Here is a 27,536-nt window from a genome sequence, read left to right as displayed (position 1 = left end):
GATACCAGAGATGATAGAGCACTGGTCCAATTCAATATGGCTTTTTAAAGACGGACATGTTTATGAGGGTTGAAATGAACTAAAGAATGTGTACTATAAGATTTTGGAAATTTGTGTTCCATATATACTTGTATGTAAAGGTCTAGAGCGACCTTTTTTGTCTTGAAGCATGTTGTTTGTCCTTACCTGCCCAGAAAGAGGCATTTGGATGTGATCTCAGAATAATGCCTAATTTTGCATTACATCAAGTGCATGGTTCTATGTCCTCAGAAGGCATTTCAGCAGGTGCATTTTGAGAAACCCACTCAGGGGATGAAGCTGATACCTAACACTAGCAATTCTAGCCTTTGGATGACTCCTCGAGAAATGACTGATGTAACCAAGTTCTGAATCTCTACAATATTTACCACTGTGGTAAAATTATGGCCAGATCCATGTCTGGTTTGATCTCTGGATCAGCAACTCTCTGCACTGAGATCAAAAACTCCTTGATTTTGAAGAATTGGTAGCCATGAATCCTTTCCAGAAGCTGTTCATTTATGAACTGGTCTGTTTCTCTGGATGGAATACTGACTGGAATGTTGTCTATGCGTGGGAATAAGTGTATAACATGCAACCTGTGTCTTGCTGTGACTACCACAAGCCATTCAAGATTCAGAGTGCAGAGGGTAAATCAGAAGGAAGACTCTTGCACAGGAGTTGTCAGCTCTTCTATACAAATGGTTTTTGTCTTTGTCAGAGTATTTTGTTGGGTTGGAGGAAAATTTATCTAGGTTTCTTTGGAAACTTGCTCCAGATTTTTCCCTCTGCGAGGGTAATAGTCCCTTCTTTGGTACCCTTGGTTTCAGTAGCAACCAATGGGTTGCTCTGCTGGCTTCAACAGTAAGGGTTGATGTGCCTCTGCAACGTCAGCTTCTAATTTCTCTGTTTCCCCTGACAGTTCTTCATTTGGAAGCATAAGATATCCAATTAGGATGAGCGATGACCATTCACAGGTATTACATTACTTCCGTGTAGCCACCAAGGTAGAAGCCATTGTTCATCACAAATCACATCAAGAATTTGACCAAGACAGAACCCAAGACAGCTCATTCCAAACAAGGATCATATCCCTAGATGATGATCCACTTGCCTGCCGCCAAGTAAGCTTTCCTTACCAAATATATGAAAACCTTTTGATTTGAATGGCTATAGGCAAGGCTTTTAAATCATTGTGCAGTGTGTCATGAATTCTATGGGGTCATTTGGAAGGAAGTTCCCTTCTGAAGGTGTAATTGTCTTTCACTGGTGGTCCTACAGCTGCACCAACCTTAGGTTCCCAATACGTATGAAATTTCTTTCATTTTTATATAAACATTTTGGTTTAACATTTAGTTTAATCGGACATCCTCATTTGGATATCATGTGCTCTGAAAGGAGGCATTAATAGGAAAATACCTATCTAATAATTCTTGAAAGGGATAGTACTGTATTAATATTAGTTTCCTTGCAAGCCACTGACATGCTGTCCTGTAAGAGTCCTGTAGTTTTTTGCTTTTGCTCCATATCTGGTATTTCTTCCCATGCTGTTTGTAGGGGAGAGGCAGTACACGATACATCCTGGCATGGCATTCATGTAACAGCTTGTTAGCTGTCCCCAGGAACCTAAAACGCAGCCTGCCTGCTGCCCCGGGCGGGCTAGCACCCAAGTAAGTACTGCAGGAGTAACCCAGTACCACTCAGGGTTTTACTGAATCCATCAGGATCAGTTTGAACATGGGAAGATATTTCTCACTTGCCACCCAGTAATCCCATGATGGTGCAGCTTTGTGTAGAGTGGAATCCTCATGTGCCTCTGTTCTGGTCACAGACTGCTTGACGTGCTCCTGAGGCTTTCATGTGGAGCCTGAGGATGGGTGGAGAAACAGAGAGACCTCCCCACCTTCCAGAGTCTGCGCCCCTTTCCGTGGACATCAAGGGGCTATGGCTGATGGTCAAAATGCTCAATTCCCATTCTGATGCTGCCTGAATTCTGAGCCCCCTTTCCCTTTCAGAGCCAGGGTCGTGGAAGGGTTCCACATGCAGTAGGCTGCAGTCTGAGGCAGGGATGCACAGGAGGAACTGGCTCTTCTGCATCCCCAGACATGCTGCTGGTGAGGGAGGGGCACAATCCATGATACAAAGCACTTAGAGAGACTGTGTAGGAGAAAAGCCACAGCAAGCACTTCCTCAGGGGGAAAAGGACTTTCACTCCACTTGTTCATTAACAATATCAGTCTTTTCCTTGCAAAGGATACTTGCTTTTGCCTCTTTGGGACTCAGTCTCTGGGATTTGCAGGACTTACTCCTGAATATCATGAGAATCCCCCAGTTCACAGCGGGAGGAATGGGAGCTGTGTAGGAGCACGGCTTCTTTCCCCAGGGAGCAGAAGACCAACTTCAGTATCTGGAGCGGGGGCGACTCTGGATCCTTCCAGGCTTTTTCCCCCTCCTGTCCAGCTCTGTTATGCAATTTACCTCCTGAGCTGGCTGGATAACTTCTTCCTCCTCCCCAGACTTTCTCCCATATACTCAGAAGCTCCTTATTGGGCTTTCCTCTGTTGGAGCATTGTTCATTGGAACACAGTGGGGACCTGACATGCCAGTCCAACTCTGAGTCCTGTGCCCTGGCACTGCAAGGGCTGGCCATATGGGAACAGGCAGCGTATTCTTCCCCCTTCACAGACCCTCACATAGAAAACACGGCTTAGATTTAATCCAGGTGTTTGTGGGACAGCCCTTTCATGCCCTAGTGTTGTCAGAAGGATCTGGCAGGGGGGCGCTGCAACAGCAGATCCAGGGGGTTGAAACCACCATATTGCTATTTACCCAACGTAGGGGAGGAGGAGGAGGAAGAGAAGTTGCAATTGCACAAAAACAAATAAAAATAAAGTTTAAAAAACAAATGGTCAGGAGAAATGAACTGCCACCTGGTTACACTGCCAGAGGCAGAAAGGCTGGTAGCCTGAGGTGAAGGGCAGAGCTTAGTCCTGGCGCCTCCTGCAACAACATTGAACTGTCTCCACACTCCATAGATGGGGAGGTTTAGCCCATTAGGAATCAATGAGGTGAGAAGCTGTGCAACAGAAAGCAACTTATCCCAGCCAGACAGCTTCGTGTACTTTCACATCTTCAAAGCTGAATCAGAAGATGAAATGCACGGATCTCCATCTCATCACAGAGAAACTCAGAAAAAAAAAATCCAAACACTTAATGGTATTGCATTCTTCTTCTCCACAAACTCTCTCCATTACCGTCTTGCTTATGGCATCCCTTGTAATGCTAGATGTGACATAGGGAGCCATTCTAGCAACCAGGAGTGCAGAGATGCTCCAGCAACACCCCTTTCCTTCCAACTATGCCCCACTAAGCCAGTTGTTGCAAAGGAACTAGGGGACTCCTCAGAGAAGCTATGGTTACAGCCCTTTTTTCCCCACTTGCTTTGCACAAGGGCACAGAATGTAGAGGGGAATCTGGCCCAAGCTCTTTTTCAGTAAAATTCATCATCTACTACATTTAAAACAAAGGAATTAAAAGGTGAAGAGAGAGAGAATGTGTTTTACTATACCTGGCCAAATCCATGCAGCTATCAGTCAGACTGGTAGAAGAATTGAAGTATTCTCTGCCAGCAGCCAAAACCAGTTTGATGCTTTTCTCATAGCTGACTCTATATCGTGGTTTTCCTTTTGAGGCAACACTAACTGGTGGATCCACTGACCAAACACTGCAATGCATCATTTGCCCAGCTAGGTGTATATTTTCTAGATGGCTTGAACATAGAAGGCTTTCAGTAAATATCTGCAAAGTAAGATGGGTAAATTTGTTACAGTAGCTTCAACCAAAAAAGTGTTTAGTTTTCTGTGGGACCAAGCCATCTGAACATAAAGGTTCCTTGTAATATGTTGGGAGAAAATGAATTTAAGATGTATCTAAAAAATTATTCCAGGATTAATATTTGCATAAATAATTTTTTAAAGTATTTTAACCACAAAAGCAGAAATAAGACAATTATTTCTATCTTTCTCTTTTTGTTTTTTAATTGCAGTACAAATTTAGTTCTGCTACCACATTAATTGTTAAACTTCAGAATAAAACCTTTAGTGAAACTCAACAAGATTAATTTAAAAAAATTCAAAAGATAACATCTTGCAATTTCAAAATATTTTACAACTCAGAATTGACCCACACTAGAGACAGAAGTTTTGAGGTGATTATTTTTTTATTTGTTTTTATAGATGGGGCTTAAAAACTAGAAGAATAAATTTCTACAGTGTAATTAATATTTTTATTAATAGTGTTATATATAGATAAAATTTAGATGACATTTGTGTAACAATATGCATGCACATTTATAAACAAAAAGCTCAAGCTTCAAAAAGGGCCACTTCTTCCTCCTAATAGATTAATTATGTTAGCTGCAAATTTGAAACTGAACAAACGCATGTTTTGGATGGAAATTTAAAAAAAAAAAATAGTTTGCTGCTAAGCAATACCACAAAGACAAGTCTTGATATCATCAAGATTTATGTAAGTGCTTAACTTTACACACTATAAGCAGTCCCACTGAAGTGTGTAAAGCTAAGCACTTGCTGAAGTCTGATCTCCATGCTTTTGCCCAGGTGCAGTTTTACTGACTCCTCCATCATCATCTGCTCCTGAAGAAACATAACTAGAGATCTATTTAAATCGCAGCGAAATCACACTTTTTTTGTGGGTTGGGCACAGCATAAATAGCAAATTTCACAGATGTGTTCATACAGTAAATATATAAAGTATTGTACTGTACTACTACTGGGCTTGTCAGCCACCCTGGATAAGGGAGTCTGCTAAATCAGGGGTTCTTGGACTTTTTTTGCTGGGACACCCTCTCAAAATATTGCAGGCTGTGAAGACGAGGCCCACCCTGACTTCTGCGCTGTTGCTGGCAGCAGCGCTGCCTTCAGAGATGGCCACCCGGCCAGCAGCAACCACTCTTCAGCCACCCAGTTCTGAAGGCAGCACAGAAGTAAGGGTGGCAAAACTGCAGCCCCCACTACCACAGCCAGATTTCAAGAGGAGACGAGATTTCATAGTCCATGACATGTTTTTCACATCCATGAATTTGGAAGGGCTCTAAACATAACACATTTAGGTTCATAACGAACATTGGAATAATATTAGAATTCCCATTGGGTTTTATTTTTTAAATTTTAAATCAAGACTAATCTTCAAAATACAAAAATCTGAATGTTAATATATCAAGATATTTGCCATGAAACATTTAACTGTTTTAGCCTTAGGCCAAAAAGCTGTGATTATTTAAAATGTACTTAAACTGCATAAATACTCTTTAAGAATAACTCAAATCAGTGAATCATAGTTTTTCCACAAAGTAAGAGACCAGTACAATCCTAATTAACAAGAGCAAAATAAAATATTTGAACACTATTTATTATAATTTTGCATCGATCAAAAGCTTTTAATTCCATGACAAACAAATTAAAATGTTTCTGAGTTAGGAAGATTTTTTTTTGCCCCAAAATTTAGTTAATTACATTTAAAACAGTGCATCTGTAAGCAACATCTGTATTTTTAGAAACTCAGATACTATAGTTATGATCACCACAGAAAAAACTTTACATAAAATATAGTTTATTTTATTCTTTCAAATCCATATGTCAGGAGAGAGTGAGCTCTACTGGAAGCACACATAAGACTATATAGAGACCCAGAGGCGCCTCACCCCCATGACAACAGGTTGCAACAGTCTTACATATGCCCTGCTCCAGTGCAAGTCAAACAACAGTGAGATAACCATATCCAAAGTTGTGTGTCTCATTCCTACACCTAAAACCTTTGAGTAGGGCATAGCACATATGCACACTCAAAATTGGTGTTAGATTTTAAAAGCAACATGATGACATTAGGGATACCTGCAAAACAGGTGGCAAGAACAGAGCTACAAAACTAGTAGAAGATTTTGATGACCGAAACACATGCTAAAATAAATCCACCCACCTACACTACACCACCAGTAAAAATGCTGTCACACACTCAACAAAACAAGCACTGTCAGATAAAACTTTTTTATGTGGTTCTACAGGTCTTTTGAGTTGTCTCTCTATTCAGCTTATATTAAGACATCAAGCAGGAAGTTTCTTCTTCCCTCTCATAGCAAAAAACACAATGAGATGTTCAACAAATAAATAAAGAACTAATACTTTGGATTCCATGACACCTTCCATTCAAGAATCAAAAAAGAACCTTATATTTCAGAAATGATTACTTCAGTTTCACTTCATGAAATGTAGATGACATCTAATGGATAGGCATACCAGACACAAAAGGATTAAGTGATATGTCCAAGGTCAGATAGGAAATCTATGGCATTAACTTTCTTCCTTTTGTGGTCTAATGGTTTAGTGTTCTTAAAAGCACCAAACCACTAGAATGTGGCAGAGGTCTTACAATTCACCATGCAATATTTCTCAAGGGAAAGCCGAAATATAGGCAGAGAGTAGCTACCACAAGGCTGGCGATAAACCATTTTAATCTCCATAAAAATATCTGACTGGTAAACAATTCTTAGTATGTATGAACATAGCAATTTGTAGATAATGATCTAAGGCAAAAAAGTATCTATATTTGTTGATTTATAAATAAGAGAATAGACCAAAAAGCAGATTGTTGGATACGGGTCCCATGCTCCAAAAGGATCCCCAGAGTTTTTGTTTCAACCAAATAACACAACACACTTCACAACAAAGTCCCAACACAAACGTCCCAACATTGATGCAGAAGCCCCCTTACAGGGCTATTCTTTTTCGAAGGCCATGCATGATTTTCAAACAAAAGATATTAATTTACCAGATCTGAGTGGTAATGGAAGATACAAATACAATAGAACCTCAGAGTTACAAACACTTGAGTTATGAACTGACCAATCAACCACACACCTCATTTGGATCAGAAGTACATAATCAGGAAGCATCAGAGACCAAAAAAAAAAAGCAAATACAGTACAGTACTGTGTTAAACGTAAACTATCAAAAAAAAATTAAGGGACAGCAGCCTTTTTCTTTTGCACAGTAAAGTTTCAAAGCTGTATTAAGTCAATGTTCAGTTATAAACTTTTGAAAGAACAACCATAATGTTTTGTTCAGAGTTACAAATATTTCACAGTTGCAAACAACCTCCATTCCCAAGGTATTCATAACTGAGGTTCTACTGTATGTTCTAGCTGCAACAAAATATGCATACTTTCAGTCAAATGAATAATCCAACTGTTTTAATTATCTAGTCCATTATTTCACAAAAAACAGGAATATCTTCTAACATACAGAGTTTTTCTTGACATGGCTTAAAAATGTATAACTGTAGAAAAAAGTGGCATATTTCAATTTCTAGTTTAAGTCCCATATGCTTTTTTTCCTTTAATTCCTTCAAAACAGTTCAAATTTGCTTTCAGAACGTCTCCCAAGAGCAAGAGAGACTGGCAGCTATATGCAATTAATTCTGTAAACTGTAATGAAAAAAAAACTTACAATAATATAAAACTTTCAAAAGATGTCAAAATGTCAAGATAAGTAAGCCTATGCATAGTGTAATCTAAATGCTGAACTGTAGTGTATTAAAGTAAATATGCAAATAAACAGCACATATCAAAATAAATTCAACTTCAGCATAACATATGCAGATTATTTTCTGCCGAAATTGAATTTCATGTTTCACTTTAAATCAAAGAGGAAAATATTTATACACAGTCCTGTAGGTACTGTGGGTGACATTAAAACGCTTGGCTGAACACAAAGTTCATGTTTAATTAAAATGTAACATTTAACAAAAATATAATTTATCTTTAAATTACTTTTATTAGTAATCACTGGCCTAAACTTCTATTTATTAAGATATTTATGAATCAAAAACTATTGATCTTATAACTCTTATGTTCCTCAAGTAACTTTAGTCTTTTGATTTAAATAAAAATAACCTCATGCTGAGGGACTGACAGGAGACTACATGGATTGCTGATGAAATGTATCCAAGGAATTCCCTAACAGAAACTTTAACTACATTAGTTTCAATAGTAGAGTTCACAGATAGCCAGTGGGTAATATTTCAGTACAGCATGTGAATATTTACTCATGTCAATCCTGGTAACACAAATGAGAACAGCAGTACAACCTGAGACGATTTATTCTGATATCAGTTTGTAGAATAAAAATAGAGGACTGGGTAGAAATCACCTCATAGCAACTGTCAGGCTCTAAGCACGTGTAGACATTCTGCTGCATATCCAACATATCCTGCAGTAACCCTTTCCAGTGCATCTCATTGACTGGAGGCTGCCTAAATAAATAGGAAAAAAAATCAATATTTATTGTCCCCCTTAATGGAATGTTAGCTGAAGAAAGAACAAAGGGAGATGATGCTAGAATTCATCATGTGACCCGACATACCACAATTTTGTGTTTTTAAGTAAGCATTCCCAAAATCCTCCGGTGATGAGCTATTTGTTGAGCTATTTCTAACAGCACCCAAAAAAGTTGGGTAATCATAACTCTGAGACATCAACTCTGCAGTAAATTTAATGTAAGCTACCAAAAAGCCTGACATAAATTACCTGCAACCCATGGAGAAGGCATTATTATTTTTATTTAAATTTTATTTTAATTTGGTGAGATTTAGATGGCAGGATTCTACTAAACTGTCTATTGGTTCACTATCTGCCCGACTGCTTTTTGATTGTGAATTAACACTGATGTTAGCATTTTCTCTATATTCTTGATATTAAATTATTTAACTGAGCACCTGACCCTAATAGGTAAGGTAGTAAGACATGGACGTCCAAGAGGCAAGGTACTTTTCTTCTACGGCACCTTCTTACTTTAGGAGGAACACTGATTTGACCTTTCCAAACTATTTAAAAACTCTTAAGAGGGCTTTCAGCACGCACCAGCTATACACTACCAATAAGGACTGACAGAGCTTTTCTTAGCAAGAGAAGGAGTAATTACAACACAAAAAATGCTGCTTTTAATCAAGGCTTCAGCAATCTGATTTCTCTGTTCTCAATACAGGATGTACAATAACTCAGCTACAGTAAGATAGAATATGAAAAATAAGAGTTTTTTTTCCCAAATTAAAAAAAAAATCACTAAAAGAAGAAACAGCAGATTCAATTATTGCTAAATACCTGAACTAAAAATTACTGAATAAAAAAGCTCATAAGAAAACCATGTGAAGCCAAAAAAATTCTGAAAGATGCTATTTCATAAATTCTGCACCTTCTGTAAAACAGAATTAGTTTTAAAGGATTTTATTTCCAGGACATGAGTTTTATTGTTCATTTTTAAAGTAAAGTATCTTCTCTGCCAATATGCCTTTAAGCTTGCTTAACTGAACAAAACACAACCATACTGAAATCAGTCTGCAACAATTCTAGGAAGAGGTAGTATTTTTAATAACAACAAAAAGCAGTGAAGCGCTTATAGTCAATGTTCAATTTCACGTTAACAAGTTTGTTCTATGAATATTGTGTTAAAGCTGAGAGAAAAAAGTACCATCATATTTGTGTATAAAGGTGAAAATGAGTACTTGTGGCACCTTAAAGACTAACCAATTTATTTGAGCATAAGCTTTCGTGAGCTACAGCTCACTTCATCGGATGCATACTCCGATGGTGAAAATGCACAATCTCTGAACATGGATATTCTAAGCTGCCCAACAGTGTCAATACTCACTTGCGTCCTGTGTGCCTGGTCAGCCTAATCATAAGCTTCTCCGCTTGCTCTGGGCTGTTCTGCGTATCTTTTACAAATGACACAGGTTTCTGAAGTCCATGCTTCTCCAAAATTTCTGATACACTATAAATATACAGTATAAATCATTTAGCATCTTGTCATTTTCTCCTGGATTAGATCATCATTATTTGTATCACAATATTGCCTAAAGCAGTGTTTCTCAACCTTTTTGATACCTGGATCCAGGGTTTGCTGCCTTCCTAAACTGTCAGGGAGCTCTCAGGGACTGGCACGAGTCCACGGACCGGTCGTTAAGAAACAACGGCCCAGAGGCTTCAAACAAGATGAGAGTTCTATTGTGCAAAGCACTGCACAGACACATATAGTGAGAGTCTCTCCCCCAAAGATCTTACAACCTCAACAGACAAGTCAGACAGAAGGTGGGAGGAAGGAATTATTAGTAGGGACCTTGCAGATGAGGAGCCTAACTGAGACTGAGAGAGAAGGTAACTTTGCAAAAGTCATAAATAAAGTCTATGGCAGAGCCAGAAATTGAACTCACATCTCCCAAATCCCAAACTAGTGCCATAACCACATGAGTATTGTCTCTCCTTCAAACAAAGAATACTTTCAGTAAATATACCACACTGGCAGCTAACAGCAATATTTTCAGCAAGTTCTTGAATTTTATACAACCTACAAGCATTATAAAATTTGATTATCAGAACATACAAACTTTTGCTAAGCTACAGGGAGCTGACATTACAACAATATCATTGGAAACCGAAAAAACCCTGCTGATTACTTCCCTTCTTAGACTAACCTCTTCAAGTCATTTTTGTTATGCTTCTCTTCCTATAAATACTCAAGACATTTGAAACTTGGCTTCGAGGAGAGGTCCTCAATCTGTGGGGTGTGCCCCCTAGAACATTCGGGGTGGGTACGGCTGGGGCCCAGGCCAGCCCCCATGGAGGACAGAAAGGGTTTGCCACTCAGCTCCATACTGGCCCAGAAGCGGAGCCCTGGCACCTCTCACAGCCAAGGCACCACTCTTGCCCCGTTATGGCCCCAGCCTCAGCCCCCTTACCCCTGTCCGTGGCCCCGCTCCTGGCCCCAATTTCAAGAGGTGGGGGCAGCGCAGACAGAGCTAATGGGGAGTGCTAGGTGAAAAGTTTGGGGACCACTGGCTTAGGGGCTCAGATTTGGCCTAAACCCTTTTGTCCACATTATAGATACTCTGACTGCCGTTCCACAGATAGAGGAGCGGTTCAGCACTCCATTCATATCCTTTGCAATACTAGCTTTGACATCTGATTTGGGGCAGTAGGAATATGTTTTGCAGGAAGAAAGTTACAACCCAAATATTGTAGAAGAACTCAACATTCAGAAAGTATTTTCCCTCTAGATTTGTAGTGAAGGGTTTGGATATGACCTATTATCCTATGCCATGGTAACCTGTACATTATTGTACTAGTCCTCCAATAAAACATAATGAACTGTTGATATGGTAAATGGTTTTTACCTGAGAATTTGTTCCAGTTCATCTACCTTGTCATGAAGAGTTTTAGTTAAGTCTGTTTCCGGGCTGTGACGGTTTTAAAAATAAAAAAAAAACATTGCTGAATGCATGATCCAGATATTGCTGGTATAAAACATTATCAACATGGAAATAAACACCAAAAAGTTGAATATTCTTTCTGGAACCTTTCAAAATCCAGAGGATGCTGCAGCTTTCAAAGGAAGGATTAAAACTGTTGGCTTCTGGTAGAAGGAAGCCCAAGAACTTGTGGGTAATACTAGACAACATTGAACTCACCCCTTGAAATATAGGCTCACTTCTTACCTGACACCCTCCCCTTCAACTCCCTCCCGTCCATCCACCTCCACTTTTCCAAGTGTGACCTTCCCAAGTGTGGAGACTGGGAGATTGGCAATGGACCCAGAAGAATAGCAGGTAGCCTAGGGCTTCTCCTGTTAGTCTTTCATCCATTTTCTCCAGAAATGTTGTTTGTCACAGAGCAGTTTCTCTGTAGAAGGGCCTGTCTCGTGCTGGCATGAATGCTTATGAGCTTCAATGTTGTATATAGCCGTGTTATTAGAGAGACAAGGTGGGCGAGGTAATATCTTTTATTGGACCAACTTCTGTTGGTGAAAAAGACAAGCTTTCGAGCTTACACAGAGCTCTTCTTCAGGTCTGGGAAATATACTCCGAAATTTTGTCTACACTATAATTAGACACCCATGGCTGGCCTGTGCCAGCTGACTTGAGCTTGCATGGCTGCAGCTGAAGGTCTATTTAATTGCAGTGTAGATATCTGGGCTTGGGCTGCAGCTCGAGCTCAGGGACCCTCCCACCTCTGCTTGACACAAAGGTCTGGGGAGTGGGCATGGCCTGGATGGCCTGATTTTGACCTTTCGATTTAGATAATTTGTTAAACAATTTTTTTAACATATATGAAGTATAGATTCAAACAGTTCAATTAATAAAGGTATTACACCAATTACATTACATACTCTAGCTTTTAATTTATTTTAATTATTTCCCCAGGAAAAACGAATGTCATCTCAGGAAATATTTTAGAAAATTCAGAACTATATTTATTGTGTTCTAAAACAGCTACAGATAACCACATATATATGCTCACCCATATCCTCTTTGTGGAAGGCATTCCAAAATATCATAACAAAGGGAGAGCTGGTCATCTCGTTCACAACTGTAGATACATTCCAGTGCCATACTCATCAGTTGGTCCTGATCAGGAATTATTTTTTGCTGACACTATCAAAAACAGAATATATTTTGCTGTATGTTGGAACATTTTTCCATTTACAGTCAGTTTTTCCATATTCCAGCGTTAATGTCAATACAATCTTAACTAGTGCAAGTACAATGATAAAACAAATTTAGTGATTTCTTTTTAATTAGAGGCTCTCTGGATCTTTAATAATTCTCTGTGAAATATCTTTTGTAATTACAGAAAATGCAACAAAAACTAATCTGTATCCTCTGTGTACTTAACCTGTCTGAAAGAGGAAGATACTTGCAACTGAATCCTATTTAATTTTGAAAAAGCAAATATTTTAAAAGGGGCAAATTATTAAAAAATACGTTAGGTGCTTGAAACCATTACTTACACACAAAGGAATTTACTTCATTTGCACATTAACAGCATCAATACACACTAAAATGCTGCAGTTATTGAGTACAGCCCATCCACCATAGAACCCACTACTGCATTCATCAGGAAAATAAGGTGCTTCTAATAATTATGTCAATTTATGATTCAGGAATCTCAAACTGTATCTGAAACTGGATCGATACACTGCAATAATTCATATAACTGCAAATACAATAGCTGAAGTGCAGCCTTATAGTGCCAGAGTATTTTATATTTTACTGAAGAACCCTTTAAAAGTTTCCATGCTTTTAGAAAGACCAGTTATTCACGGTTGCAAAAGCACTCCCCTCCCCCAGTAACAATGTCTGGTGTTATTTTTCTCTGTATCGGGGCCACGATTTGTGGGTACCTTCAATGTAGATCAACTGCCAGTGTTTTTACCATCATGTCAACTTGCACTGCTCAGATCATTAACAGTGGATGCCAATCTACGCACGATCTCACACTACTGTAAATGCAGGATGTGATATGGAGAAGAGAAATACAAGCATAGGCGCCAACTTCTCCTGGCGCCAGTGGATGCTCAAACCCTCCCGGCCCCAGCCCGATTCCACCCCTGCCCCGCCCCCATTCCAACCCCTTCCCTAAAGTCCCCGCCCCAACTCCACCCCCTCCCTGCCCCTATCGGACTCCTACCCCAAATCCCCGCTCCAGCCCTGCCTCTTCCCCTGAATGTGCCACATTACCGCTTCTCCCTCCCTACTTCCTAGCTGTTTCATGGCAGCAAGTGCTGGGAGGAGAAGCAGGGACGTGGCGCACTCAGGGGAGGCGGAGGTGAGCTGAGCTGTGGAGTGGGGGCGGGGAGCTTGGCTGCCAGTGGGTGCTCTAGCCCTGGAGCACCCATGGAGTCGGCGCCTATGAATACAAGGGTTATTATGGGAAAAATAAGTTCTTTTGCAATAGTGTGTCGTTCAGTAAGGATGTAATCACTGACAAACTATCGGTGGTACAGCTCCATTTTTTGGTAGAGCAGTGGTGGGAGAATTTGAGAAAGTTTTCAGCACAGTCAACACCCAAAAAAAAGGTTTATAAGACATGCAGTTCTTCTACTTCCTGTTACCCATTGATTCCATGGACCTATCTATATAGGACAACTTATGTGGGTATTTAAGTCCTTCTACTTGACTCTGAGGAAGGAGAGAGATAGTGGAGAAATGTTACTCAGAAAGTGATGGCTCATAAGCCTATCACAGTGGATGACTATGTAGTAGTGAGAAATTCTTGATATTTTATTGGAATAGTCATAACTTGGCAGAGGTGACAATTGTACTGAATGTGCTTCTATCACAATAGATAAAATATTAAGCATTTAGGGTTAATTTTTTTTAAAAATACTCGGTGTCAGCCTAATCCTGCTCCTATTGAAGTCAATGGTAAAACTACCACTGACTTCCACGGGAGTAGAGTCAGTCAACACTGAAAAGGTTTTCAAAGTCCCCTATCCCTTAGTTCTTTCCTTTCTCATGTACCATCACCAATAACAAAAGTTCCTACAGGCCAAATTCTGCCCTCACTTGAATTGTGCAAACCCAATAGCTCTAGTGAGGCTGTGTGGGAGTAAGCAAGTGGAAATGAGTAAACACTTCCATTGATGATGTACAAGGGGGATCATCATCTAGCTCTCTCACTTCTAACTCTGCCGAGCAGACACTGAGAAGTGGTAAAAAGTTAGTTGTATCTTAAACAATAAGATATGCCTGAAGACACACAAGGAGCAGACCTCCTGAGTAAGAAGTCATCATTTTTAGCAACACTTTTCCAGAGTAGAACCACACTTCAAAAGTAGGTAATTAGATAAAACATCAGTTGGGGGAGAGAGGGCCAAAACTTGTGTTTATTAGGCCAGCATATGAAATACAATTTCACTTGCAATTTTGATTTGCTCCTAAATGCACAGTTAATTCATCTGCAGAACTTTTCTCTAAATATCATTTTTGTGAGATGTAAGAAGTGACTGTTGACGCCCTCTTTTGAGTAAAGAGGTTATTGCTGTGCAAATGAAACACCAATCATATAACAGTTAAGGATTGGGACATGAACTTGGCTGCAGTTTCATCTTTTGAAATATTACATTATAAACTATAAATTGAATCACCAGAGTACCAAGTTTTTGGATCAGATTTAAAGTAACTCAGATATTAATCTCATTCATATGGGACTACATCCATCAGAAGCAATTTAAAATCTGTATCTGAATGTGAAAATTAGCTGTATTGACATTTTGTATCATAGCAATTATATTAATTTGCTATTTCTTCCATCTTCTATATCATTAATGAAGATGTCACATATCACTGTTTCAAGAAACAATACTGGTGGCTTCCAACTCGAACTTAACACACTGCTATCTTTCACTGGCTCTTGCTTTCCATTTTTAGCCAAAGGTCAATCCACAGTCAAGGCAACGTCAATCCAAGGCACTGTCAATGTTCCAATTAAGGTTTCATAAAATACAGTATTTATCATTTTACTAGAATCCAAATCTATTACTGTGGGGAAAAAACTATCAGGCATGTTTGTCTAACAAGATTTATAAAACCTTGCTGTTTATTATGCATAGTTCTGTTGCCCTGTAGATATTTAGTGATTTATTCACTCTAAATATTTCTTTCATTAGTTTACTTTGAATCAGGTCCTCATTAAGGCAATGTGGGCCCTGAGGCACATTGGACTCCCTTGGTTTTACCCCCTGTGGACTTATGCCCCAACATTCATTTCAAGTAGGGGCAGCAGGGGGTCTTCTCCCCTTCCAGAAGAAGCAGGGAGAGTCCATCTCTATTTTCAGAAGCAGTAGAGGTGTCCTTCTCTACCCTATGAGGAGAGGTAGGGGGCTAGAACTTACCTTGGCAGCCAGAGTGTGCCTATACAGGAAGTGGGTGTGTTGGTGTGATTATTGATTGTGCACTTAAAACACAGGACAGGAAGCTCAGGATTTAAGCTGGACCTTTCTGCTATGTAGGTTTTAGAACTCTAAATAAATAATTACACAAATAAATGTACTTTATATGAACTGACGAGGGCTGTGGGTGAATATAAATTTAAAATATCTAACTACACACATTTTAATCTAGCTACTGGGAAAAGGTAGTTTAAATAATGGATGCAAAGATGAATAGAAAGGGATACAGTTTATTTTATTAAAGTTCTCTTGTGGTCCTTCTACTTTCTTATGAGAATAGTAGCAACTTACTGAAATATGAATTTCAGCATTTTTATCTACAGTGATCAACATCACTGCTTTTTTCCCCTCATTAATGAGGCAAATAAATACTTCTTACCAGCACTTTTAGCGGCAAAAAAATGAAAGCTGGTAAAATTCTTCAGGGAAAGGCACCAGACAGAAGTACTCAGAAAATATTTTAAGAGGCTTCAAACAAACAGAATATTTAGCCATGTTCAGAAAATGAAGTTCAATGCATTAGCAAAAAAATGACATTCAGAAGAATCCCTACTCATTTTTACTCTACTGGGTATTTCTGCTAGTGATTAATGATTAACATATCTTTTGATATCCTGATCAAGAACTATGGTTTAACCATGCATTAGAAATTCTGTTTTAACCTTGTTTAGGGAACATTATTTTCATATCCGCATGACAAATGTTCATTAAAAAGGAAAAAAACGGACAGGCTCAACCTCCAAAATCGGGAAACAAACAAACCTTACCTCTGAATCCAGTTCTGCAAAATAAATTATAGTTTTCAAATACGGCAATAAAACAAAACAACTATGAATCTGTACTTACATCTGGTTTTGAATTTTGAAAAATCTTCAGAGGGAATTTCAGGTCTTCCTTTGCTAAGCTAACTAAATACTCCCCAAAAAGTGTGTTTGCAAGACCAGGGGACTGATTTTCACAGCGATGTAGAAATGGAACCATCCACTGATAAACGTTCTTCACATATCTTTCATCAGAAGACTAGAAAGTGTAAGAAGTTAAACAAAACAAATGAAAACAGAATGATAAAACCTGGTTCCTTTTTTATTTTTAAATGAAAAAAGGTAAAAACAATTATATTATGTGTAACAGTAATAAACTGCCCTCATCATGCATCATCAGCACCGTTTGAACCCTGAGCTTGCAGCAAGACTCCTACCACTTTAACTACAGAACTAATTAAATTAACTGGCAGGAGAAGACTGTCATCCAAGATGGGAGGGATGGGCTATTGAGTCTAAGGGAGTCTTATAGAAAAGCCCAGCTTTCTCATTCGTCAGCCCCCTTGACTACAGCTGACATGGTCACTACCAGGCATTCCCAGTGCAATGTCCCATGCCACTGCTGCTTTGGTGGTGGCACGAGCCCAGCCTTACCATATTCATATTAAGTTATTTTGTCAGGCTACCAAAAGTTCCCCAAGGAATGAAAGCAAGAGAAAATAAATACACCGGACCCTCGCTAGAACGCGGGGTTCAGGATCCATGCGCGATACGTTAAGGCGGGGATCGCGTTATAGCGGGGGCCACTTTAACATAGATCCCAATTTAAATATTTAAATTTGGGATCCATCACCGCGACAGCGCTATATGCGAATCCACACTATACTAATGCGCGCTTTAGCAAGGGTCCGCTGTAGTGATTTGCAATAGTGTATGTCTCAGCAAAACTTGAACAGAATTTCACGGGACAAAGAAAAGGCACTTCTCTCACCCAAGGTCATTCCCCCGGCTGAATTTCAAAGGCCTGCTGTACACATTGGAGGTGTTCCAAAAGAAAAAAGAAAATCACAAGAATCTTTTTGTAATGGTAAATGTTAGGAAAACTACGTATTGGAGTCAGTTTCCTCAGTTTCCTCCTACAGTACAAATTGTATAAAAAAGATGGATATTGCACAAGAAAAAGAGGACTGAAGAACCAGAGAAGATTTCAGATGAGTTTATCTGCTGCACAGAAATGAGCTGGGTTTTTTCTGCTAATGCTTATAAACATCAAAAACCATCTTTAAAAAAAGTGCTCTTAGAACTTGTGCAGTAGTAACAGTGATACTTACGGCATTTCCATCTTATTCCCGTTTTCAGTAAATCATGGCTTGCACAGCCTGAAATTATTCAGGCTTAGTCTCTGCTGAAAAGTTGGGGTAAGAGTGGGGTTGTTTTCATTTTATTTTTAAAATAAGCAAAACTGGTTCTGCTGTTTTCCAAAAATACCATTTCCATACTATTAAAAAAAGAAACAAATCTAGTGCCAATGCTGTTTGGGATATGGATGGATAATAAATGGAAATGTGATAGGGAAACACCTCTGGCTGAAGAGCACTGTTACCTTACAAGGAGTCTATATAAGCATGGACATTATTTAGGCTCAACAATCTACCTATTGCATTTTCAAAAATACGTACGTTCATCATTAACAGTCTTAGTTTTTCGCTATCTTTCATCTCCAGCAGATCTTTCAAGGTTAGGGTTAGATCACATCCAGTCTCATAAATCAGCATCTCCAAAGTAACCAGGTTATCACAAAGCACCTGAAGACCAGGAATGTTCCTCTCCATGCCAAGTCGAACCAGGGACAGAGCACAGTCTACCTGAAAATAAGAAAAAAAATTATGTTGTTACCTGATTGTTTCTTTTTGGTAATCAATATCTGAACTAATTCTAACTGGTCTCTCAAATACTGTTGTTCCAATATTTTTTTCTAGGTAGGAGTAGTTAATAAAGATCCAGATGAGGGGTTAAAAACAATGCTGTCATCTTTGTCTGTGGCTGTTTGAAATCTCTTTTGTGTTACTGAAGGGTTTGGAAGTGAGAGTTCCCTGTCCTTTCCCACACATACTTACAAAGGACTTGATTAGTCTCAGCAATCCAGGGTTTGAGCCAGAGTAGTGTGATGGTCACTGAATTAGATGTCATTGCTCTTACTAGCAAGTTCAGAGACTACAGGAATCACACTTAAAAGGTACAACTAGGGACATTTTCTTTAAAATAGAGAAAAAATATTCCCTGTTTAATTGGTCTGTATTTTTTAGGTCACTGCATCAGGACATACCTGCCTGGACAAAGCATGTGGTTGCTAAAGAAGCTTTCACAGCTACTGCTAATGCTTCAGAATCCTTGTGGTGGGTACCTTGTATCTTCCTGTCCTATAATCTTTCGAAAGACAACACTCCAAGGGAACTACCATGTCCTGGGGTAGGGATGCCACAACTGCATCCATATTAGATATTTGAACTAGGGAAGTGTTGGGGGTCATTAATCTTACAGAACTAAAAAAGCTGTTTATTTAGCTTCTTGGATTTTAGTCAGCTCTGGCATGGACCTTACAAAATCTTAAAACTATGTGTGCAGTAATACAGCAGCTTATGATTAACCTTTTGGTGGAATATACTTCCCTTTCCTTCTCTTTTTTATAGGCTTTATGACTGTCATAAATATAAAGGGAAGGGTAAACCCCTTTGAAATCCCTCCTGGCCAGGGGAAAGCTCCTCTCACCTGTAAAGGGTTAAGAAGCTAAAGGTAACCTCGCTGGCACCTGACCAAAATGACCAATGAGGAGACAAGATGGGAGGAGGGAGACAAACAAAGGGTCTGTGTGTCTGTCTATAGTCTGTCGGGGATAGACCAGGAATGGAGTCTTAGAACTTTTAGTAAGTAATCTAGCTAGGTATGTGTTAGATTAGGATTTCTTTAAATGGCTGAGAAAAGAATTGTGCTGAATAGAATAACTATTTCTGTCTGTGTATCTTTTTTGTAACTTAAGGTTTTGCCTAGAGGGGCTCTCTATGTTTTTGAAGCTAATTACCCTGTAAGATATCTACCATCCTGATTTTACAGGGGGGATTTCTTCATTTCTATTTACTTCTATTTTTATTAAAAGTCTTCTTGTAAGAAAACTGAATGCTTTTTCATTTTTCTCAAATCCAAGGGTCTGGGTCTGTAGTCACCTAGGCAAATTGGTGAGGCTTTTTACCAAACCTTGTCCAGGAAGTGGGGTGCAAGGTTTTGGGAAGTATTTTGGGGGGAAGGACGCGCCCAAACAGCTCTTCCCCAGTAACCAGTATTAGTTTGGTGGTGGTAGCGGCCAGTCCAAGGACAACGGGTGGAATATTTTGTACCTTGGGGAAGTTTTGACCTAAGCTGGTAAAGATAAGCTTAGGAGGTTTTTCATGCAGGTCCCCACATCTGTACCCTAGAGTTCAGAGTGGGGGAGGAACCTTGACAATGACCTAAAATGTGATTACTGCCCTGCACTTCCTATCAAAGTGCAAAATACATTTCCAAAATGTCAGGTTCTGTTCCCCCCCCCCCCCGAGATGTAACTCGGGCAATTTTCCCTCCTTATCAAAGAGGAACTTAGGAGATGGATGACAGCTGGAATGATTTTTAGCTTTTCTGTTTTTCCTTAGATTTCCCCCTCACCTCATCCCCAACACAAACCTTTTAAAGGGAGCCATTGATCCATCTGAGTAAGGGTCTGCTCTGTCTTTGAAGAGTTAGGATAGGAGAGGCTAGCCTTTAATCCACACCTGAGAAAAGGTGGGGGGTAGGGATCAATCATAAAAGTGATACCCACTAAACTGAAGTGACTCCTCCCGCAAGGCAGAAAGAATACCAGTTGTTTCCCCAAGTTAATGACAACCCATTTAAACACATTCAAAGAAACACTCAGATTCTTCCTAGATCTTGCCCTTTTGCACTGACCCCAGAGAAATCCTTGAATAGGGAGTGATTTCATTTGCAACTGACAGTTGTCTGCTTTGACAAGTATCTGCATAGCATAGCAGTGCTCTTGCAGTGCCCCATAGCAGTGGGAGGCTCAATCCAGCCTGAGAGAATGAATCCCTTTCAGTCAGTCATTGTTCAGTAGGCTATGAGCAGGCTACACAGTCTGCAGAAGCTGGGAGAGAAGCTTCATAAAGGAGCACCTTTTTGCCTTAATAGGATTCACAATTCCTGGCTTTGCTATTGTTTGAGACAGCACGTATATTGTTGGTCAGTTTTTTGGAGGTTGGGCAGGGGAAGGAGTGGGGGAGCAGACAGGGAAATGAAATGGAAGAACTACAGGATTCCCAAACAAGCTACAAATCAAACTACCATAATTTCCCCCCACGTCTTGCAGAAGCCATCTCCTGCTGAATGGACAGAGTTCCAAGGCAGCAAGACTTCAGCTGCCTGACATGGATAAGCAAAATGAGGACAACCCAGCACTTGCAACTAGTGGAGAGATTATGACATAGAAACAAAATATTTGCGCCTCATCTCTGCTAACTAGCTTATTCCTCACAAGCACAGCAGATAGGAAACATCTTAGATAAGAGTGGTGAAAAGGCCAATAAAAAGGTACAGTCAACTAACTTTTGAATACTGAAAGGAGGTGTTTGGAAATGAGGGTGTGAGATTAAAAGATAACGGGAGATTTATTAGTACAAATACTCTACATATGATATCAAAATGTGATGGATATACAGGCAGATGAAATGTTACTAAAAGGCAGATGACTGCAAGTAAATGGGTTAAAGTAAACAAGTTGAGTACAGAAAAAAATCAAACAGTAATAATATTGTATTTTGTTTTTAATAGTACACCCACATATTTTCTGAACATTCATTCTAATCTGTCTTTTCTAGTATCATCTGTGAATCTGTCGCCTTTGCAAATACTTACTGGACTAAAAACAAACTTCCAAAAACCGATTAAATTACTGACACGTTAAATGAAACTGTGCTCCAGTGTAACACACAGAGCTGTATATCATATGAAAACCTCATTGAATACAACCAACCACCATAACATTTTTCGAGGCCAATGTAAATGATTTCCAAAGGCATTTCTGGGCACTAAAACAAAAATATTCCCTATATCTTTTTTTAAAATGCAAGGGGAGATTAATCTTTTTATTAGTTAAGGATTTTAATTCAGTAGGCAACTAGAAACGTTATCTTTTACTGTTATTTTAGTCATTAAAAGAAAGGGTCTACAATGAGGGTATCTGAAAAGATTAAGCATTTTATGAAGCACCTATGAAACTGGGAGGATCAATTAACACAGGAATATAAAGAAATAAGAGCTCAGGTTGATCTGGAAAAGGAAGTACCTAAAATTACTAATTAATAGACACAGGAGTATTTTAAACATTTCTATGTTGTTAAACCATAAGCGAACTGCAATTATCTGTGACATTCCACAGAGGATTCTCAAAACTACAGTCAGGGAAAGAGCATGTCATAACATTAATAGTAACACCTTCCACTCTCATGGCACCATTCATCCAAGGATCTCAAAGTGCTTTACACATTTTAAAGATGTGGGGAAACTAGGGTACGGACAGGTTGTATGACTCGCCCAAATTCACACAGCAAGCTGGCCTGACATCACAGCTGAGTTCCCTGCTTAAGCCACTCACTATTCAACACTTCTTCCTTTAGAAAACATGAGCATAAAATATGTAGCAGAAGGGAAAATGCTCTTCACGGCTGGAAAAGTTTTGCTATTTCCTAGAGCCCAGGAACAGATAGGCTGAAGGAAATTTATGAGATTCCCCCATCCACCCCCATGAATGAATCACAACTCACCTGAGTAAACCTTAAACAGGTTTGAATTCAGGAAACACACTCTAAATTGAATCTCTAAATTGAGAGAGTAATTTGGGCCATCTAAAATTATTATTTGGCAGCAAAATAGTTTTCTTTCCCTATACGTGTACATATGAAAAATAAAAATCTGTGAATCCATACTTAATTCCATGGCAAGTGCCCTAACGACCTCAATAGGCCAGCATTTTACATCAGCGTCTGCTATCACAACCAATACTCAGTTCAGACGGTTTGATATCGCCTACTTTTGACACAGCTTAATTAGCTTCAAGAAGCAATAAAATGCTTGCATCTGTGCCAACAATTACTATTTCTGGGCTGCTGTTCTTACCTGCATAGCATAGTTTTCAATCTCCTGTGTCCTATTCCAATACCAGTCAGAAACCAGGTCTATCGAAAGCTTAGTAGTTCTGTACTTTAATAACTCAGGTTGTCCTTCATACAAGAATTCATCTTCATCTTGAAGAACTGGTTCAAATATCATTCTGAGAAGAGCAGACAAAAAGTTACAAAAGTATATACAGATGGACAAGAGACTGATCACTTTACAGGAGTTTTGAATCCAACCAGGGGTCCCCCGACAGAGGGGACTTGAAAGCTATAGAACAAACATTCTCTAGCAGCCATTTTAGAGAGGAAGAAGAGACCAGAATCAGAATGCAAATCCTCAGAATGCTCAAGAGTAGTGAGGCAAGTGACACACGAAATTTTGTAAAGGTTTCCTTATTTCGCATGGATCAGTATATCTCTTGGGCTGTCTAAAGTGAAGAGTGATTGCTTTAGAAATCCTTTTACAAAGTCTATTTTCTTCAACTACCACGTGTCCCTGAAGGGGTTAATTATAAACCAGGGTGCCCACTACGGTGGAACTCTGAGAAAGGCATGCTAAAGATAGAGATATCGTGGATGGGAGCTAACACTGGTCCTGAGGCAGGTAGGCCACAGGGTCCCACTTCCAAAAGGGACACCAGATAGAGAATCAGCACTCAGTAAGTGATCTAGAGAGGCCAGAGCCAAAGATTGACTGAAGCCTATCCAGACACTGGCCCAGTGTGTGGCTCCAAACACAACAGCCTGGTGAGGTTCCAGCAAGGGAAGCTCATCTGAGGCTGTTACACATACCGTTAAAAATCAATGTGCACAAAGATGAAGAGTTAATATTGTTATGAGTCCCTGAACGTATAGTTTCTCTACTTTTATGTAATTAAAATGTCAGGTTTAACACTGCATTAACATAGTGTTGTTGTTTTTAATATATTTTTGTTACATGAGCTTTTAATTTTCTACCAACTTAGGCATAAATAGTAAAGACAAATATTTTAGTCATGAATTTCATCAACCTTATATTGGCAACCTCTCAGACTGTTCTTTTTAATGCACACACACACACACACACACACACACACACACACACGCTATACTTACTTGCACTGTGGGTTTTCACACCAGTCCTCTTCCCGATGCTTCTGTTCATTCCAGGGAAGAATCATCAACACATCCTGCCTACAACTATTACAAAACACAATGGAAATTTTATACAAACATTTTGAAAAAATATGGATTGGCAAAAACATTCTGTTAACTGAATAGATAGTACAGCAAAGTATTTGGATTCAGTCTATATTATGGGCTACCATTCAATTGGCAGGATCAACTGCTAACAGGTATCTGTTGCATAAACTGGGCATAGAGAGGCATGAGAATAATTGTGCACACCTAACTTGGAAAGTCTGTATGCTACTTACAGGATATTTGAGAGCTATTTCATGGACAATAGATATTGCTCATGTTATTTTTGACAATTTAATATCTTAGAATTTTCTAATTTGTAAAAAAAAAAATAGCAAAATTATAGGTTTGGGCTTCCTTTGCTTTCACACTAAGGATATTTAACAAGAACATTTATATCACAGAAGCTTGAAATGAATAGTAAAGAGTGAGACAGGATCTTTAGCTTAAAAAAAAGAACAGGAATCTTTACAGACCTGTAAACAAATCCTTGTACTGAACACAGATAAAATATACCTTGCTGTATTGATTTTCTCAATTAAGTTAGACATGGGTTTCTGCCTACAAACATCCATAGTGAATATTTACTAAATGCTGTAGTGAGAATCATCTGAAAATGGAATTTGAATTTCTTGTATATAATGTAGATTAAGAAAAACAAAAGTTATGACTAAAAACAAAAAAGTTATGACTAAAAACAATTATGTTTTTTATCCTTCATCTTCCTAGTATTTGTTAAGTGTTTAAACACCAAAAAAAGCTGGAAAATTTTGTTTAGCCATTCTAAACAGAAACCAAAGCACAGGAGACGAGAAAACTGTGCACATAGGCATGGTTTTAAATTTTCAACAAATTAGAGCAATAAAGCGTACAATGCCTTACTCATTTTAACATGATCCTGATAATTCAATACCATAATACTGATGCAAGCCTTACAGGCACGACCTCTTTATTGCAAATTAAAGGCTAATATAAATTTCTCATCCCTTCAAGGACAGCAACAGTAGCAATGGATATTTATGACTCCTTTCCTCAGTAGCTTAAAAAGCAAAATGATATGTTCTGATGCACAAATCAATTCTAAAAGCATAATGCAAATAAACTGATGAAAAGTGACCTGAAAATTTAATTAACTATCACATTTAGCAATAGGCACTACATGTGTTATCTAAGTGGAACACCCTCACTCACTTTCACCACCCAGGCACATGTCTCCAAAACGGCCACATGTCCCTCCTTCCCCACTGTGATGCTTCCAACAGTGTTGGTGGCACCAAGGACAATCATAACTATCCAAAATTAGACCCTTCATTGGAAAAATCAGCAACAAAGTGTTAAGGAAGGATCTGCAGGTCACAAAGATCAAAAGGAAGAAAATATAGGCGGAAGCACCAGCTCTAATGATTAGAGCACAGAAAGTGGAGTCAAGACCTATGTTCTATGCCAGTCTGCGCAACTTTAGGTAAGTCTCAAATACTATGTTTCCATTTCCCACACCTTTAAAATGAGCATCACCTTCCACCTAAATTAAAACATCAAATCCTGAGAAGTACTATGTATTTTTAAAAAACCACAGTAGTCTCCATGGTGATGCCAAACAAGGCTGCTCCTTCTCCTTCACTTTAGTGCTCAAACTTCTAGCCTCGCTGACTGACAGAAATGTGTCTCCTCCTTCACTGGTGGAGGGATAAGGCTAGCCCTAACAGCTGGTGCTGGTTAGTATAGGAGAAAGGAACTATAACAAAAAGTGGGAAAACATTTTGTTTCAGAACTCAGCCAGGAAGCTGCAGTATAGGTTGAATAAGAACATAAAAACTGCCACACTGGGTCAGACTAAAGGTCCATCTAGACTAGTATCCTGTCTTCCGACAGTGGCCTCAAAAGGTAATCATCAGAACAGAACAGGTAATCATCAAGCGATCCATCCCGTCACCCACTCCCAGCTTCTGGTACATTAACAATTACAAGGTGTTTTAACTCGATGTCTCCAAGAATCCTAATGCTAAACAAACTTCTCATTTTTACTGTTATAACTTGTGTTATGGTTTAAAGGTAAAAGCCTTTTCAAATAGGAGTTTAATATCATCCTTGACCACATCAACTCAAAAAAATGTTAGCAGTTAGAATCTTGTTTCTATTCATCAATTTGAAAATCTTGTATTCTTCATCACAGGCCAAGATAAGTTGTTAATAGAGCTGAACTTCTTAAAATCGTATTTCTTAATGAAACAGAACAGAGCATGTTAAGCAGACACTGAGCAGCAGACACTGAGCATGTTAAGCAGACATTCAACATGAGATAATGTTGCACACACCATGAACATTAGTTCCAGTGCAGAGAAATCAAAGTCAGCATTATCAAATTTTAATAAAAACAGTCCATCGAAGTTGACAAATATTGGTGTAAAATATATTTGCCATGAAACACGGCTAACAAAGCAAACCTTAATTTTTGGAATTTTCTCTCTTGAGTGTGTGGTATCTCAGCTTGAACATTTCATTAGCATTAGTGGTTTGCAGTAAATAGCTCAAAACTTGCAAAATTTCTCCTTAAGTAACCTAATGTCAATCATATTATTGCGTCTGTATGAATGATGTGCCTCCTTTTTCCAAGTACTTTCAATACAGATTAGCTTCCAACATACACTGAAAAAAGCTGTTAAAATTTTCTTATATTTTAACAAGGACATGAAAGCACCCACCCAATCTAAGCTCTGGTCTACACTGGGGTGGGGGGGGGAATCTAAGTTACGCAACTTCAGCTACGTGAATAACGTAGCTGAAGTCGACGTACTTAGATCTACTCACTGCGGTGTCTTCACTACGGTGAGTCGACTGCTGCCGCTCCCCTGTCGACTCTGTCTGACTCTCGTGGTGGTGGAGTACAGGAGTCGATGGCAGAATGCTCGTGAGTCAATTTATGGCGTCTAGACTAGACGAGATAAATCAATCCACACTGGATCGATCGCTGCCTGCCGATCTAGCAGGTAGCGTAGACATACTCTAAGACACTGAATTACTGTACTCCACATTTCCTTTCAGAAGGCTGATACCATCACATCCAAGACCCATATCTTTCCTCTCTTATAAACCACATGGCTTCTCCAACTGAAAATTATAATAAATATTTCCTTCCCCTCCATTTAAAAATTAGAGTGTGTTTGATTTGTTCTTGCTGCACCAAGAAATTCATACTGACACTGCTCCAAGAAAGGAGAAAATCATGCTGTCTAAATTAAGTAGGACAATTTAAAGTGCTCACAAGAGGAACAGGTATTCAGGGCATTTTAAAGCAGAGCATGCTCCGTTAAATACTGAACAATTGCATCATGTACAGGAAGTTTCTTCTTTCATTCATTCATTTTTCCCCCTTAGGTATATGTCAAGTTTTTTAAAAACTAATGTGCCATGCAAAGCAACACTTTCTGATTTTTAGGCACTTGAAAAGAAATGTGCAGATAGGGAGTCCATGTGGAATAGCTTGTCCAACATCACACTATGGCCTGTAATTTCAACTGTAATAAGAACAGTTCAGGGGACAAAAACTGTATTTCACTCTGTTCAGATTTGCCAGGCTT

General features: G+C 39.0%; 1 protein-coding gene across 4 annotated transcripts in view; it reads right to left on the bottom strand.

Moving 5' to 3' along the window:
- NBAS (NBAS subunit of NRZ tethering complex) overlaps positions 1–27,536 on the bottom strand; it is a 406,507-nt gene that overhangs the window by 263,262 nt on the left and 115,709 nt on the right. For all 4 annotated transcript variants that reach the window (XR_012157919.1, XM_073335981.1, XM_073335983.1 and 1 more), the window contains exons 22-30: positions 23,875–23,958; positions 22,781–22,934; positions 18,259–18,444; positions 16,665–16,838; positions 12,386–12,519; positions 11,263–11,325; positions 9,741–9,863; positions 8,244–8,346; positions 3,587–3,816 (exon numbers count right to left, since the gene is read on the bottom strand). Coding sequence is in view for 3 of the 4 variants with exons in the window: in XM_073335981.1 (XP_073192082.1) it covers positions 3,587–3,816; positions 8,244–8,346; positions 9,741–9,863; positions 11,263–11,325; positions 12,386–12,519; positions 16,665–16,838; positions 18,259–18,444; positions 22,781–22,934; positions 23,875–23,958 (1,251 nt within the window). In the remaining variant the exon portion in view is untranslated. The remainder of the gene's footprint in view (positions 1–3,586; positions 3,817–8,243; positions 8,347–9,740; positions 9,864–11,262; positions 11,326–12,385; positions 12,520–16,664; positions 16,839–18,258; positions 18,445–22,780; positions 22,935–23,874; positions 23,959–27,536) is intronic.

Source organism: Lepidochelys kempii, chromosome 3, assembly GCF_965140265.1.
Source record: "Lepidochelys kempii isolate rLepKem1 chromosome 3, rLepKem1.hap2, whole genome shotgun sequence".
In the NCBI taxonomy this organism is placed as follows: domain Eukaryota; kingdom Metazoa; phylum Chordata; order Testudines; family Cheloniidae; genus Lepidochelys; species Lepidochelys kempii.
Note: the sequence above shows the minus strand (reverse complement) of the source record. Positions and strands in the feature narration are given on the sequence as shown.